We start from the raw sequence: 15,146 nt of genomic DNA, 5'->3' as shown, positions 1-15,146 counted from the left end.
TAAATAAATTTGCGGCAATTTCTGTCTCAACCTACCTTGTTTCTAATCTTTTATCAGATTTAAATGAGATCTACGACCTATCTCTTCCCATCACTTCTGTTTTTTTATTTATTATAAATGAATTTGCGGTAGTCACCTATCTCGTCTTGTTCGTTTGGCTGATAAGTTATGACAGAAAGTATTGTTGGCTGATTTATTATGAGAGAAAAACACTGCTAAATGCATGTTTCTTCTCTTTTGTCAGATCTAAATGAGATCTACAATGATTTTTAGCCTTAGGATATCTCTTTTTTAGTCACGTAACAATGTTTTTCTCTCAGAACAAATCAACATCAACAACCCTCTATTCCTATTTAAGTAGTGTCGTGGAAATCATGTCAATCAAACTTTTTAAAATTTAGTTAAATTTGTGCAAAGTATTAACAACATTTATATCTCTAAATAAATTTATTATGAAAATAAATTTAACAATATATCTAGTGATACTAACTATGTACTATAAATATAAATATTTTTATTTTATATATTTAGTCAAAGTTAAATATGTTTAACTTCTTATTTGTTTACAATTAATATGTTTGACTTCTAGGAAAATAAGAACGACACATAAAAAAAAGATAAAGGAAGTATGGGCTAGAAGTGACGTGTAGTGAAATTCTCTTCGTCCCAAAATAAATGCACATCTTATTTTTCAAGAAATCAAACTTTTTTAAGTTTGATTAAAAATATAGAAAATAATATCAATATATGTATCTCCAAACAGGTTTATCATAAGAGTATACTTGTATTTATAGAAGTGTCCTTCGAAGATGCTTACAAGGTAGGATTTGCAATGTGTTGCTAGGAGTAGGTGTACGTGCGTGTTAGCGTCTGTGTACTGTGTAATAATTCTAAAATAAAATGTTAGTTTAAGGGTTTTTTTTATATATATACCAAATTTAGAGTGGGTAATTTTCTTTTTTCATATGTATGAAATTAGCTTCTTGATAAAATAGATTGTGTTTATGAAACGGAAAGAGTCCCGGAAACCAAATTTAGGGGGTGTTTGAAACTCCTCTGCTCTATGTTTTTTTAACTTCACTCCACGTTTTTTAGCCAAATAGTTTTAGCTCCACGTACTCAGTTCGAGTAAAAAGGGTGGAGTTGTGACTTTACAAACTCCATTTTTTTTGAGCTGCTCCACGGTAGAGTTTACGGAGCACGAAACAGTATCAGGGGATTTCGCCCTGCTTGCAAAGTGGGAAGCATAGATTCATAATTTGTAAAATAAAATAATACTTTTTTGTTTGTAAAAATACAAAAGATTAGGCTGTGTGGCGGTCTGGCCCCTGCGAGTCTGCGTCACCCCCTGCCTTATCTTTTCGCACTCATCCCGCGTGCTCTCTCTCTCGTGGCGACCACTGGGCGAGCGCCGCCGCACTACGACGGGTGCCCAGGCCTCCGTCGGTCATTTCGCCAGGCCATCGTCGCGGGCTCTTCGCCGGCGACGAGCACCAACTGTATGCTCGCTCCCTTCTCTTCCCTTCCTGCTGTGCGCAACTGAGTTCCCGTATTTTGCTATTTGTATTATGCCTAGTTGTCCACCACTAACTTCGACTTTTACAAAAAGAAAGGCTTTCCATGTGTAGCCCCATGTCTTTTACAAAAAGATATATCAGTATATCACCATCGTATATATCTGAACTTTGGACATTTGAGATGGACAGTGCGTTATCATGTCCATGTTATCAATGGCTTTTATACGTTAATCGTAAATCGATGACTAAATAAAGTCATTTGGTTATATCAGATGCTTTTCAGCTATGAATCTGAGCAGTGTGCAGTGCTTCTCTACATACATAAGTCGCATGTTCTTGGGATTGCAAAATTATACCAAGCCAAGGTTTCGATTCCGAGCATAGGCTTCTAAGGCGTTCAGTAATTGTGGTCCATTTTAGTGCACTTATAGCAACACTATGTTGGACAGATAGATTCTTGTTACAGACTCACAGTTCCTTCCTGGTTGCGTTTCGTTTAAGTTATTGAATCTGAAATCTGACCATCATGAACCAGGTTGAGGATTGGTCCTCTACAAGCATGGTCATAATGGTAGAGAACGGAGTTCAGCTGACACTGACCTCCACTTTGAAGAGCACAGGCAAGACAAGGATCAGTGCAGACGGGCTGAATAATGGAAATGGATCACAAACTACCAAGGTAAGCATCGGAAAGCATATAGATAGAGACAGAGTGGTAGCAAAGTTTTTTTTTTCAGTCATCACTAGCGTGTCTTCACATTGCATTGCTCTCTTCTCCCTAATATACAAAAAGAAACCATTTTCCAAAGCAAGGATTGGACTCCATATGTCACATGTATTTTGTACTTATAATATACTAAAAACAGGTTTGCAGGGCATCAGAAATTCGGTTCCTGGCTTGGTCAAGTGGCATAAATAAATATGGGAAAAGGATCAACATATAAAATTTGAATCACTTGAGGTGTCCTTTTATTCTTTACGACTGTTCTCTCCCACCTCAATTCCAAAGAAAAAAATTTCCTTATGTTTCAGGAGAAGCATGAATATAATGGCACTTTACAACCATCAAAAGGCCAGAAGCCGCAGCTGTGCACAACATGTGCAAAAGGGCATACTTGTCAATCGGTCATTAACCGGACAAGACAAATGCGAGCTCTAATCGACTCAAACAAGCCCTACCAAGCACACTCTGTATTCAAGCACTTAATGGAAGAGGGACACAAACCTTCATTGGTCACATATACAATTCTACTGACCGCCCTGACAAACCAGAGGATGTTTGAGTCGATCCCATCACTGCTTGCTCAAGTTGAACTAGCTGGAATTAGGCCAGACTCTATCTTCTTCAATGCCTTGATAAATGCGTTTGTTGAGGCGAAGCGGATGGGTGAAGCAATAAACACATTCTGGAAAATGAAGCATTCTGGCTGCCACCCAACTACAAGCACCTTCAACACACTGATAAAAGGATATGGCATTGTAGGCAAACCCGAAGAATCACAGCGTGTCTTCGACATGATGGGCATTGAAGGATCAATCAAGCCTAACCTCACAACATACAACATTCTTGTGAAGGCATGGTGTGATCGGAGAAATCTTGAGGAGGCCTGGGGCGTTGTGGGCAAGATGCGAGCAGGTGGTGTTGAGCCTGATATCGTCACTTACAATACCATAGCCAGTGCATATGCCAATAATGACGAGACATGGAGAGCAGAAGAGCTCATTGTGGAGATTCAGACTAGAGTACGCACCAGCGAGCGAACATGGGGCATAATTATAGGTGGTTATTGCAGGGAGAGCAGGTTGGAGGAAGCATTACGATGCGTCCAGCAAATGAAGGATGCAGGAATTGTTCCTAACGTCGTAATCTTCAACACACTGCTGAAGGGCTTCCTTGATGTAAATGACATGGCTGCAGTCAATAATGTGAGTTCAGGAGAAACGTTTCACTTTTGTTCATGTACATGCTAGGAGAATGGATTGTTTAATTTTGTGTTCATGTGTTGCAGATCCTGGGTCTGATGGAGCAGTTTGGCATCAAGCCTGACATTGTCACCTACAGTCACCAGTTGAACACATTCAGCTCGTTAGGCCACATGGCTAAATGCATGAAGGTGTTTGATAAAATGATCGAGGCAGGAATCGAGCCAGATCCTCAGGTATACAGCATTCTTGCCAAAGGATTTGTCCGTGCTAAGCAGCCCGAGAAAGCAGAAGATCTTCTGTTGCAAATGAGCCATCTTGGTGTTTGCCCAAATGTTGTCACCTTCACCACTGTCATTAGCGGTTGGTGCAGCGTGGCCGACATGGAGAGTGCCATGAGAGTCTATGAGAAGATGTGCAAGTCAGGCGTCTATCCCAATCTCAGGACATTTGAAACTCTGATCTGGGGCTACAGTGAACAGAAGCAGCCTTGGAAAGCTGAGGAAGTCCTTCAGATGATGCGGGAGACTGGTGTCAAGCCGAAGGAAAGCACCCACCGTCTCATTGCTGATGCATGGAAAGCTGTTGGTTTGATCGAGAACATCAACAACTCAAATGGTTCCCCGAATGGTCCTTATGCAATTGACAAATTGGATGATTCAGATGACAATTGCAACGTGCAAATATCAGAAGACGATAACAAGCTGCAAAGTTTTGATGAAAGTAAAGGACGTGCAATGAATGGTCGGTCACGTTCCAGTTTTCTTCAGATAACAAATGCATTAGGCTGCGGTGGTATAGTTTCTGCCAAGGTCCTGAAGGTTGGAGAATTTCCATCCGAAAGACTGAAGGCTATCAAAAACACGTCCTTTCTACAAAGATCACAACGATTTCAATTATTGCATCTCGAGTTTTGTAGGAAGCAGCTTAAGAATGGTGGATTCTATAGTCAGAGCATCAGCTCATTCAAAATGGTTTTCTCTAGTAGAGGATATATTTATTAATTAGACGTACACATTGGGCTGTATCTTAAAAAAAATCTTGATGTTCCAAATCTGCTGCCTATGATGTGGGTCATTTTATATGACTAGTTGGGTCATTTTGTATGACTAGTTGAGCACCTGTGCGTTGCAACGGGAGCACAACATTAAGCCAAGGTAATACAATAAAGCATGATAATATACATTTTTTTTGTTCAAACTCATGTTACTATGAGCACAAAACTTTCCCCCATTTTTTTTGACTGCTCCAATCATGAATTCATGGTACACATACCAGAATGACTAATTTTCTTTCATAATACAAAAGCACATGATTAAGGAGCAAATTGTCTACTTTGTTTGACTAATACATGAGCATCTTATTTTAGTAGCCAAATATGAAAGAAAATATGTTCAAATATACAGTTATAGTTAACCTAAAGTAATTCATAGGTTATCCATGGTGACCTATCAAAATTCAAAGTCAGCACAGATTTTCTTCCTTATTCATAGTATGGGCCATCCTTATAAGTTGTCCAAGAATGATCAAATTGTTGCAACGAGCTACATAGTGATCAGATTGCTGCAACCTGCATAAGAATGATGAGATAGGAGCGAATTCAGTTGAGATAAAGCATACTACGACAATGCGACCTATTGTGAAGTAGCAGCAAATACCTTAGTCATCTTGGCCTTGACTAATAAAAAAATAGTATTATGATTGGCTCATAATAGTGACAATAGCCAACCATAAATTATTATACAGTTTTAGAGTATGTTTGCTTGTTTGAAAAGTCATGGCCGAAAGTACTGTTCGCTGATTTATTGTGATAAAAAAATACTGCTAGTTGGTAGAAAATGTACGCCAACCAAACAGGCTCTAACCAAAAAAAAAAAATAGCAAGGTCGCAGTAGCAATAAAATTGCATATTTAATATTTACTCTCTTTGTCTCTAAAAGCTTTAATTCCTAGAATGCATGCCAGTCAATTTTTTTTATGTTTGATCAACTTTATAGAAAAAAGCATCAATATCTATTGTATAAAATGAGTATCTCATAAAAATATATTCCATAATAATTTTAATAATACTAACTTGGTACTATAAATCTTAGCATTTTTTCTAGAAATTCGTCAGAGTTTAAAAATTTTACTTAAGATAACTATAGAAATTGAAGTTTTTAGGGACAAAGGGAGTACAACTATATACAAGGTGGGATACAATTATGTGAGGGTAAAAGATAGTAGTAAATTGATAGGAGCTATGGTACTGATAGTCCCTAAACAAAATGTAAGGAGTGAATCCTTCATAGTCAAAACACAGGCAGTTGTGAGTTCCTGATAAGAATTGCCTTGGGTTCTTGTCCTGCCTTCATCAATAACTATTATGTTTAACTATTGATTTTATGCATTTATCTGTAGAATACTCAACAGCATAGCAATGATACTCAAGAGTAGCAATTTTCTGTCCAAACAAAAAGTAGATCTTTTTTTATTTTTGTTTGAGTTCACAAGCTAAAATACATATATGACATTTTGAGAAACAAATGGCTGAGATAAAGAAACAATGGGAGACTTGAAGGTTCAACTCACTTGAGGCAATGAGCTGCTCTTCTTCGAGGTTCATTGCAGCACGAGTTACAACTCATCTAATTAGCAGGTCTATCAACGTGACCAGCTATTCATGTAGGCCACATGACATAGGGCCTAGGGCTGTTGCTGCAGCTTGAGGTCGTCGCGCCCTAGTGTCTGGGTACCATGAGTTCTACATTGGACGGGTCTCACCATGAGCACTGGTGCCGACTCCAGCCTGTCGCTGTCATGCAAGGAAAGAAGCTAGCATATGTAATCTCGTCCGATTTCAGTCAAGAGCTACATATCAAACAACAAAACAATAGGTTTAGATAAAGGTAAAGTGTACTTACTGTTGCAAATAAAGAAGTTATGCAACATATAACCAGCATCACAACAAAGGTATGTCTGGTGGTTCTGAACATGTCTTGTCTCATGAGTGATGAACTCGGACTAAATGATAGACTTCATAAGCATATCACACATTGATAAAAAGGCAGACATTGCAGAGGACATATGTTTCCATACAACTGAATTAAATATGCTTAGTTTAAACAAATCGTTGGGACATTTGTTGTATCAAAATTAATAATGTGATAGTGTTGCCTGGGTTGCTTTTTATACATTGAATCTGATAGTGTGAGGCATACATGTGCACACCGAATGTCTTTACTGGATACGTGGCTGTGGTCTGTGTGCCTTGATCTACTTCACTTTGAATGTTGCTAGCCCGTGTTCTCCTCATCCAATCCCCTCGTGAAGCCTATTTAATCACTCCTTTTTGTTTGTGGTACAGCCTAGGAAGGTAATTTGGATCAATGATAACCAGCACAGTAACATATACATAGAATGAGTAGATTGTGCAGCAAGAGAAGGGGGGCTTGGTCTCTATGATTTATTAATTCAGCTCACATAGTTGTTTTCACTGCATATAGCGATGGCTTACCAGCCATCCTTGTCAGTGTTTCCCTCGGACAGCCATGGTAAGAATTCGTCAGCTACTACCTTGAGGGTACTGGCTCTGTAATGATAATGATTGTTTTATTGTCAGCTTAGCATATTTTTGGAGTGAGTTTGGTAAACTAAGATTAAGAAGCAAGTGTCCAGGAGGTCGGCTGGTGAGGGTGGGCGCTAGGGAGATTCTACGGGATTTGGAGCCAAGAGGATTTTTCTTTGTTTTGCGCTGGAGCGAGGCGTAGGGGATCATGGCCCATCGTGCGGGGGGCGATGGTTTCAGGGCGGGGCCATTAGTTTAGTGGTGACGATGACATCCGAGGCCTAGAGAAGAGATTCAGAAGCAATTTCCTGCAGAGCCAAGCATTTCAAACGGTTAAACAATTTCACAAGTAGTCTCAAAATATGTGTTATAATAGTAACTGAAAAGAAGACTGCACACAAGGCTTGCCCATGGATGGCTGGATACCCCCTCCCACCCCAAAAAAAAAGTCCCTAAAATTTTTGATGCTTGGGTGTTCTGACCGATTATGCAGTGACTTCTTGATCCCTATACATTGACCAAGCATAAGAGGCCTTGAAAATGTGCTCTATCAGGGAGTTACCACGATCACCATCAGCAATGGCGACCGAACCTTGTTCTTGCATGATGCCTGCACTGATGAGGAGGCACTGGTGGATCGATTACCTGTGCTCCATAGCTATTGTGTCAAGAAAACCATCTCAATGGCAGGTAGTTTGGGGTGGATGACCCTTACTTCTTAGTTTGCAGACTATCACAACAAGCAATAGCCGAATTGGATGAAGCAAGATAACTGATGATTGCTACACAGTTTAGCGATGCGGTCGACAGCAGAGGGGGAGCGGTACACAGACTCTTGAAATCGTGTGATGGCAAACCCATCCCAGCCGCAAGCTTTGTTTGGGACAGCTTTGCTCCAAAAAGAGTCCAATTTTGTACATGTTTGCTCATACAGGGAAGGATTCAGACCCGGTCCAATTGTTGAGAAAAAAGGTGGTCGACACTGCTATTTGCGAAATCTGTCAGCAAGACAAGGAGACAGCGGAGCATGTGATCATGGGGTGCCAGTTTGCAAAAGAATTTTGGGCGAAAATTGGTTTCACTTTACCATTTGTCAGCTCTGGCGTGGTGGGTGACTTTAAAATTTCACAGTGCCAAGTATCCAGCTTCCTTCCCTCAAAAACACCTCAGTGCCTTCGTAGCCCTTTTGTTGTTGGCAGCTCTGGAAGCGCAGGAATGAGATTATCTTCATGTCCGAAACAGCAAGCCATAGGGTCTATTTGGTTTAACTATGAGCTGTGAAAAAGCAGATGTGAGCTTTGTGCTATAGAAAAACTTTAAGTCGTTTGGCTAAAACAAGAATAAAACCTACTCCTCTTGCTATCTCCCCTGAAATAGCTATGAAGCAGCTCTCTGTTTCACCTATTTCGAAAATTAGAAAACCAATAGCCAAAAACAACATCCAAGGTGCTTTCAAAATTGAACTACTTAGAAGCATCTAGTTTTTAAAAATCAGTTTTAGATTTCACCTGTTTGATTGGTTTTCTAGTTTTTGATAACAGAGAAACTTTTTAGGAGCTCACAGCCTTAAAAATGGCAGGTGTAGATTTCGCTCAACCTTGCCAACTCGGCCAACCTAAGCCCATTAGGCCCAAAGAGTACCCGAACAATTGAGGAAGAACTAGTTTGACGGCCACTGCTTTGTTACGTCTTGATTTTCTTTTACTGCTTGGGTATTGTGCTTGTCCAAGGACGTACATTCATCCGTGACAAATCTGGCGTCCATTTGGACTGGACGCGAACGTACTCTGGCGTCATTTGGATGATGGGATTTAGATACGAGGAAGGGATTCTATTAAATTGATAATAATACCGCATAACTGTATAAGGTCTACATACTATGCAAGTCAATCAGACTTAGAGTGAATTTTCTCAATTATAAACCTTTATAGTCGCATGGTTTATGGAAAAATATATCTATAAAATATGACTACAACTGCCCAAAACAACTAACTGAAAATCTAAGTATAACCGTCAGATGATTGTTGCTAGTGGAAGACAGAACAGAGGACTACAACCACAGTCCTTGTCGTCGTGTGGTCTTTGATCCGTGGAGGTAGGATCCCAAACCCTAATTCATTTCCTCCACCCTTCCTGCAGCTCTCGTGTCCCTCATCTCGGCCTCTCGCTCTTGTCTCGCTCAGTGGAGAAGCTGAGCTCTCCTCTCTCATCGTTCTCGACTTCGGTGATCTCAATTTGTTTTATTGTAATGCTGCATAGGGTCTACATGCTATGTAAGTTAGTGCGAGCAACCAATCAGATCCATAGTGAATTTTCTCAATTAAAAACCTTTATAGTTGCATGGTTTAGAGAAAAAAATATATGTATAAAATACGAGTACAATGGTCTAAAGCAACTAAGGCCTTGTTTAGTTCCCGAAATGAAAAGTTTTCGGTCATTGTAGCACTTTCGTTTGTTTGTGATAAATATTGTCCAAATATAGAGTAACTACACTCAAAAGATTCATCTCGCGATTTACAGGTAAACTGTGTAATTAGTTTTTATTTTTAATTATATTTAATGCTTCATACATATGCCGTAAAATTCGATGTGACGGAGAATCCTAAAAAGTTTTTAGTTGTTTTGGGTAAACAAGGCCACTGGAAATCTGAGTACAACCGCTAGAATCTGTAGGTAGCCACGTTATATCTGATTGGAATTGTGGTTCAGGCGAGGTCATGCTCATGCATGCTACCAAAATCTCTATAGTGGCCTTACTTTAATTTCACTCACTGCGGCGACCACCGACCACTAGTCCACTACGTGTCCTACTGTAGTATGTAGCGGAGTAGCAGGCGGACCACGAATCCGCGGCAATCATGGCCGCAGCCCCACGCCGGCTCGCACGTCTGAGATCCTGGGCCGGCGATGGCACTGGCACACAAGCAAAGGCAAGCAACCAACAACCGGCAAGCCGACGCCGGGCGCGGCAAAGCGGCGCGACGCAAAGCAAAGCCGGGTCGCAAGGCCGCTGCTGCTGGCGGCATGTGACGCCTGTCTGCACTGCATGCAGGCAGTCTCTCCCCGCCCAGGCCGCGGCCGCGGCCGCGCCCGCCATCGCACCCCCGCATCCAGCCGGAAACCTCCAGCTCCAGGTCCAGGGGGCGACGCCTCGTTTTGTCCCTTTCACGCGCGCCTTTCCGCGCCCCGGCCCCGAGCCCCGCCGATACGTCCCAGTCACAACCCCGCACGGCGGATCCCGATCGTACCCGCCCGGCTACGGGCGGCCTACCGGTCCCCGTACGTCGCGCGACGGGGGCTGTCTCTTCTCTCTCTCTCGATCTCTCTCTCGGCACGGCTAGCTCCCTCCCTCTTCCTGGCCGGGGGCTTTCCCCTTTGGGAGTGGGAAGGTGTGGTGTGGGTGCGCCGGCCCGGTCCAGCCTGATGTGCGTGTGCTCGCATGCATGTGTTGTGTTGCTGATGGCCGGCCGGGCCGCGACCCCCTGCGCGGTGGGGGGTGGTGCGCCGTGGCCGATCGACGACGGATGGCAATCATGAGTGGCCGGGAAAAGATGGATTCGCTGGCCTGCCACCGACAGATCTTACCGACTACGGTCAAGCGCGCTCAGGATTGGGCAGTTGACGCATGGTATAGTATGACCGACGAGTACGTTACGTGCCTGGCTGTGCGTCGATTTTTTTTTGGGTTGTATCACACACAGTTGGTTTTCATGCGATGCCTGCCTTGCATATATATGTCGACAGAAGGACCGGAGTCGTAGCCGTACGCCATTAGAGCATGATCGTCGGCAGCGCACGCTCTCGCAACGCGACACCTCTCCTTGTCTCCTAGGGCGCTAAAGCTGCATATGCATATGCGTGCTTTTTGGAGCGAGCCTCGCCTAGTGCTCCCATCAGAACTCATCAGAGAAGCTTGCAAACAAGACAGACAGGGTAACACAAGCTTTTACGGCCAATGTCTAGCTAGCTTGCTTACCTCTGATCTAGCTAGTGCTTGCTCTCACTTTCCGTCGCTCGCGCTTGCTTTCCACTGGCCACTAGTTTCGCTCGAGGCATCGATGGGCAGCAGCAGCAGCATCAGGTAGGAGGCTGCACGGAGACGGAGAAGACGCTCATTATCCAAGGCACGCGCGCACGCGCCATTGCCATGCCAATGGCACCATCGTCTGATCTGCTCTCACTTTTGCACGTACTCTTTCCACCAAAAGAACAAAAGGAACGAGGGCAAAAGGCCATGCCCATGCATGCATGCATGCGTAGTACATTCTTTTGCACCGGCAGTGTTTCAGTTCTCAGCTCTGCGCTTGTCGCCTCCAAAAGACATACTACACCCTCCTCGTTTCCAAAATAAAAACACACAGACTCCTTTAAATTTTACTAGTTACATAGAAAATTGTATCAATAGTTGTATCTCTAAATAAATTTATGGTGAAAATACATTCCATGATCAATATAATGATGAGCATTACACACATCGTGAATATTTGATCAAACTTAAAAATAATTAACTTCTCGATAAACGAGATATTGTCACGTAAGCATTTTCGATGACGTGGCAATATTTTTAAGAGAGGGAACAAACAAGTTTTATATTGTCACGATTATCGACTCTCTATGAGCCATGAAATTAAATATCTATAAAACCATAGAATGAAACATCCTATTGAGAGTGGATCTTTTATCCATATTTATTTATTTATTTATTTATTTATTTATTTATGACATAGCAGTTTTAAAAATAACATTATAAAACTCATCACTAAGACTGGTCTTAACAATTTGGTGTCTTGGATGATAAGATTAATTAAAAGAAAAAACGGGTGGATTAGAGAAGGAAGAACTAAATTAACCATTAACACCTTCCAATAAAATCCACGGCAATCAATAGAGACACTATAAATCTATCCGTAAACAAGTCTAGACGATGAAATCTAAATATCACTTAGAGTTTGTTTAGCCGCACTTCAGAATCAATTTTGATTTATACAGTATCAGGGTAAATTAGAGTGCAAACCATCTCGATGTTACTGCCACTAATCCACCTCGCATCACAGAAGCGCACCAACAGCAATCAGAGATGACCCGATCCATCTTTCTGGGGAATGGTTCAGTCATAACACCTGACGACACGCCTGCTACTGGTTTGTAGGGCCTATGACGAGACACCTCAAACTCAGAGCATCAGGGGAAGAGGTGCACGCGCATCAGCATATAGTATGCCCTAGGGACTTGTTTACTTTCAAAAAATTTTGTAAAATAAGAATAGTAGCACTTTCATTTATATTTGACAAATATTGTCCAATTATAGACTAACTAGGCTCAAAAGATTCGGCTCGTCAATTTCGACCAAATTGTGTAATTAGTTTTTATTTTCATCTATATTTAATACTCCATACATAAGTTTAAAGATTCGATGTGACGGGAAATCTAAAAATTTTTGCAAAATTTTTGGGAACTAAACAAGGCCTAGCAATATAGGAGTAGCATGACACCAGCCAACCGCACCATCATCAGTTGACCATCTTTCTCAAAAGGGTTGACTTGATTATACCTCTTCCTTCCACATTGACCACATTATACATCGCAGCACAGCCGTGGTCGGCCACGGTCAAAGATTCAAAGAGTCGGCACCGGATCGGCCGTCGAATCAAAAGGTTCCACAGTTCGTCCGAACCGAGCTTTCGTGCCACAGCACGGTCGAATGAGTGTGCATGCGTCCATGCTGTGTTGCAGTGCCTGGCGACCTGCATGCACAAAAGTGCCAACGTCCGAGCGAGTGCGTGCGTGCCTGACCTACTGTTTGTTCCCGCACTGTGACCCTGCTGGTGGGCCCTGCCGGAAACAGCGTCTTTGACCAGACCGGCAGACCCCCAAGCTAATCCTGTCGAGTCAGTGTCAAGCACAGGGAGGGAGGCGACGGCGTAACAGTGGCGATTTACAGCTACTATTAGCTAATCCTTCCTTGGTCACGTCACGTCACGCGCGGTCGCTGCCTCTGCTAACCTTTTTTAGATCGTTTGCGAGGAACGGTCTTGTTAGCCTTGTGGGCAGGGCACACACACGCACATGCACATGCACATGCACATGCACACGCTTGTTGCCACGCGGGCGGAACAGCGAGCGAGCAATGCGGCCTCGGCTGCAATTCGTCGAGCCACTGCCATCTCCATGCAGATCGGTCCTACGTGTCTCATGCCTCATGGGACGAGGTACGTAGCTGGCCGCTGCGTGCGGTGAGCCCATGGATGGAGACTGCCATGGCTATCACCTATCAGTGCTGCAAGCAGATCAGACGACATGGCATGCCCTGAGATCTGATCACAGGCTTGCATTAGGTCTGTTGCGCCGACTGGCGGGGGTGTGTGTAGCCGTGTAGGTGTGGGATCAATGCATGGGGTTTACCAGTAATTTGGGGGAAGAAATGACCTGCACGCAGTTTCTACTTTCTGATCAGGTCTGAGGCGTGAGATGTTGCTGGGGCCCTGCTGCATTGCTCTGTTGGTTGCCGCGAGCTCCTGCAAAAAGTTTACATTGAAAGTGGACGCACTACTGATCCATTAACCCGTCCATAAAAGGTTTACCCTAAGGCCTGGGTGCACCATCGCAACACAAGGCCACCTTTGAATCTGAATCGCATGAGAAACGGCAAAAAAAAAAGAAAATCATAGGGGATTCCATTAATTCCTATAGAATTAGTTATTAACATAGGGAACTATTCTTGGCTATCATTTTTCTGATGAAAGTACCCCCACCCCCACCCCCCACCCCCCCCAAAAAAAAAAGAATCCACTCTAGGCTCATAGTTGCTCTCTTTGTTTAGGTTTGAGGTTCATTTCCTATGTTAATTTTTCCTATCATTCATCCAAATAGCATCTTCAATAAAATTTCTATGTCTCTTATCCTCGGTTTTACATATGCATCAATACCTGAATCCTATGTTTTAAAATGCGCTTTTAGATCATTGAGCTTGTCATGGGGTGTCATTTAGGTCCAAACAACTCTTATAATGCCATTTCTAGGTCATCGTATTTGTTTGAGTTTTATAAGGTCCCCAAACTTGCAGTATGGTGTCATCCAGGTCTAAATGGCCTTGACACATGGCTCAAACCTTAACCAGTTGGTCTCACGAGAGGATAGTGCCTACATGTTAGTCTTTGGCACTCCATCTCAATGCTTTCTCTCAAGTCGACGATGTGAATACCCTAGTTGAGCTATGGTAGGAGGTCACTAGGGAAGAGTGCATGCGACCAACCCCATCAACTCATCGCGATACATTGTCAACACAACACACTTAGGAGTTAGGACAGTCTCAGTGGCCCGTTTCAATGCACTGTTTCCAAAACAAATTCGCTGACAGGGCATCAATGAAACGAATAATGAAACAACCTCTACAATGCATAAGTTTCACCTTGACGTTTCCTAGGCTGGGCAAAACATTTAATTACTGCAAAATGATTGGATTACATGCAAGATGGTGAAACGATTTAGCCCTCAGTGGGGATTTCATCCCGTTTCACCGCGTGGGAAACAACGCCCGCGGGGTTTCACCATGGTGAAACTACTTCCTTCTCTCTCTTCTTCGTTTCATGCAAAAAGTGCAGTTTTGCTGACGTAGTGCTCTAATAAATGTGCATGACATCCTGTTGAAACCCCCACTGAGACTGGCCTTAGTGTCAAGATCTTCTTTTCTTTTTTTGAGAATAGCTGGAGCTTCATTCATTGATCATGAACATGGTTACAATTGATTTCTATGATACCCCATAAATCTGGTGGTGGTACAAGCCACTCCTCCACTCAGAGGCAAGATCCCTAGAATAAGAAGTTGTGAGATCTATACCTTAATCCTTGACTAGGGTAGGAACTAAACATTATAGTAGTGATCCGCAACTACATTGGATAGAAGTGGGCGACGAGAAGAACTAGGAAGGGGGCATAGAGATAGAGCGCCATAGGACAACATATGGGATCTATGCTCATCAGGGACCCACTAATCGAGATCAATACCTAAGGCCCTGTCTGGTTACGTTTGTTAAAGTTTACTGTTCGTCACATCGAATATTTAGACACATGTATGGAGTACTAAATATAGACTATTTATAAAACTAAAAACACAGTTAGAGAGTAATTTGAGAGACAAATCTTTTGAGCCTAATTAGTTC

General features: G+C 42.6%; 1 protein-coding gene across 1 annotated transcript; it reads left to right on the top strand.

The window, feature by feature from the left end:
* On the top strand, window positions 1,342–4,640 carry LOC8083251 (pentatricopeptide repeat-containing protein At5g25630). The gene is made up of 4 exons (XM_002462466.2): window positions 1,342–1,499; window positions 2,053–2,196; window positions 2,550–3,443; window positions 3,527–4,640. Exons 2-4 carry the CDS (start codon window positions 2,077–2,079, stop codon window positions 4,442–4,444), a joined length of 1,932 nt encoding a protein of 643 aa, XP_002462511.1. The 5' UTR covers window positions 1,342–1,499; window positions 2,053–2,076; the 3' UTR covers window positions 4,445–4,640.

This window comes from Sorghum bicolor, chromosome 2 (genome assembly GCF_000003195.3).
Source record: "Sorghum bicolor cultivar BTx623 chromosome 2, Sorghum_bicolor_NCBIv3, whole genome shotgun sequence".
NCBI classification, from domain to species: Eukaryota; Viridiplantae; Streptophyta; class Magnoliopsida; order Poales; family Poaceae; genus Sorghum; species Sorghum bicolor.
The sequence above is the reverse complement of the archived record's forward strand: the minus strand, read 5'-3'. Positions and strand labels throughout refer to the sequence as shown.

Bases quoted from the DNA above. Each gene is read 5' to 3' on its own strand.
- LOC8083251 (XM_002462466.2), top strand. From the start codon at position 2,077: ATGGTCATAATGGTAGAGAACGGAGTTCAGCTGACACTGACCTCCACT. The intron at 2,197-2,549 runs GTAAGCATCGGA...CTTATGTTTCAG, and splicing joins ATGGATCACAAACTACCAAG to GAGAAGCATGAATATAATGG. The intron at 3,444-3,526 runs GTGAGTTCAGGA...CATGTGTTGCAG, and splicing joins ACATGGCTGCAGTCAATAAT to ATCCTGGGTCTGATGGAGCA.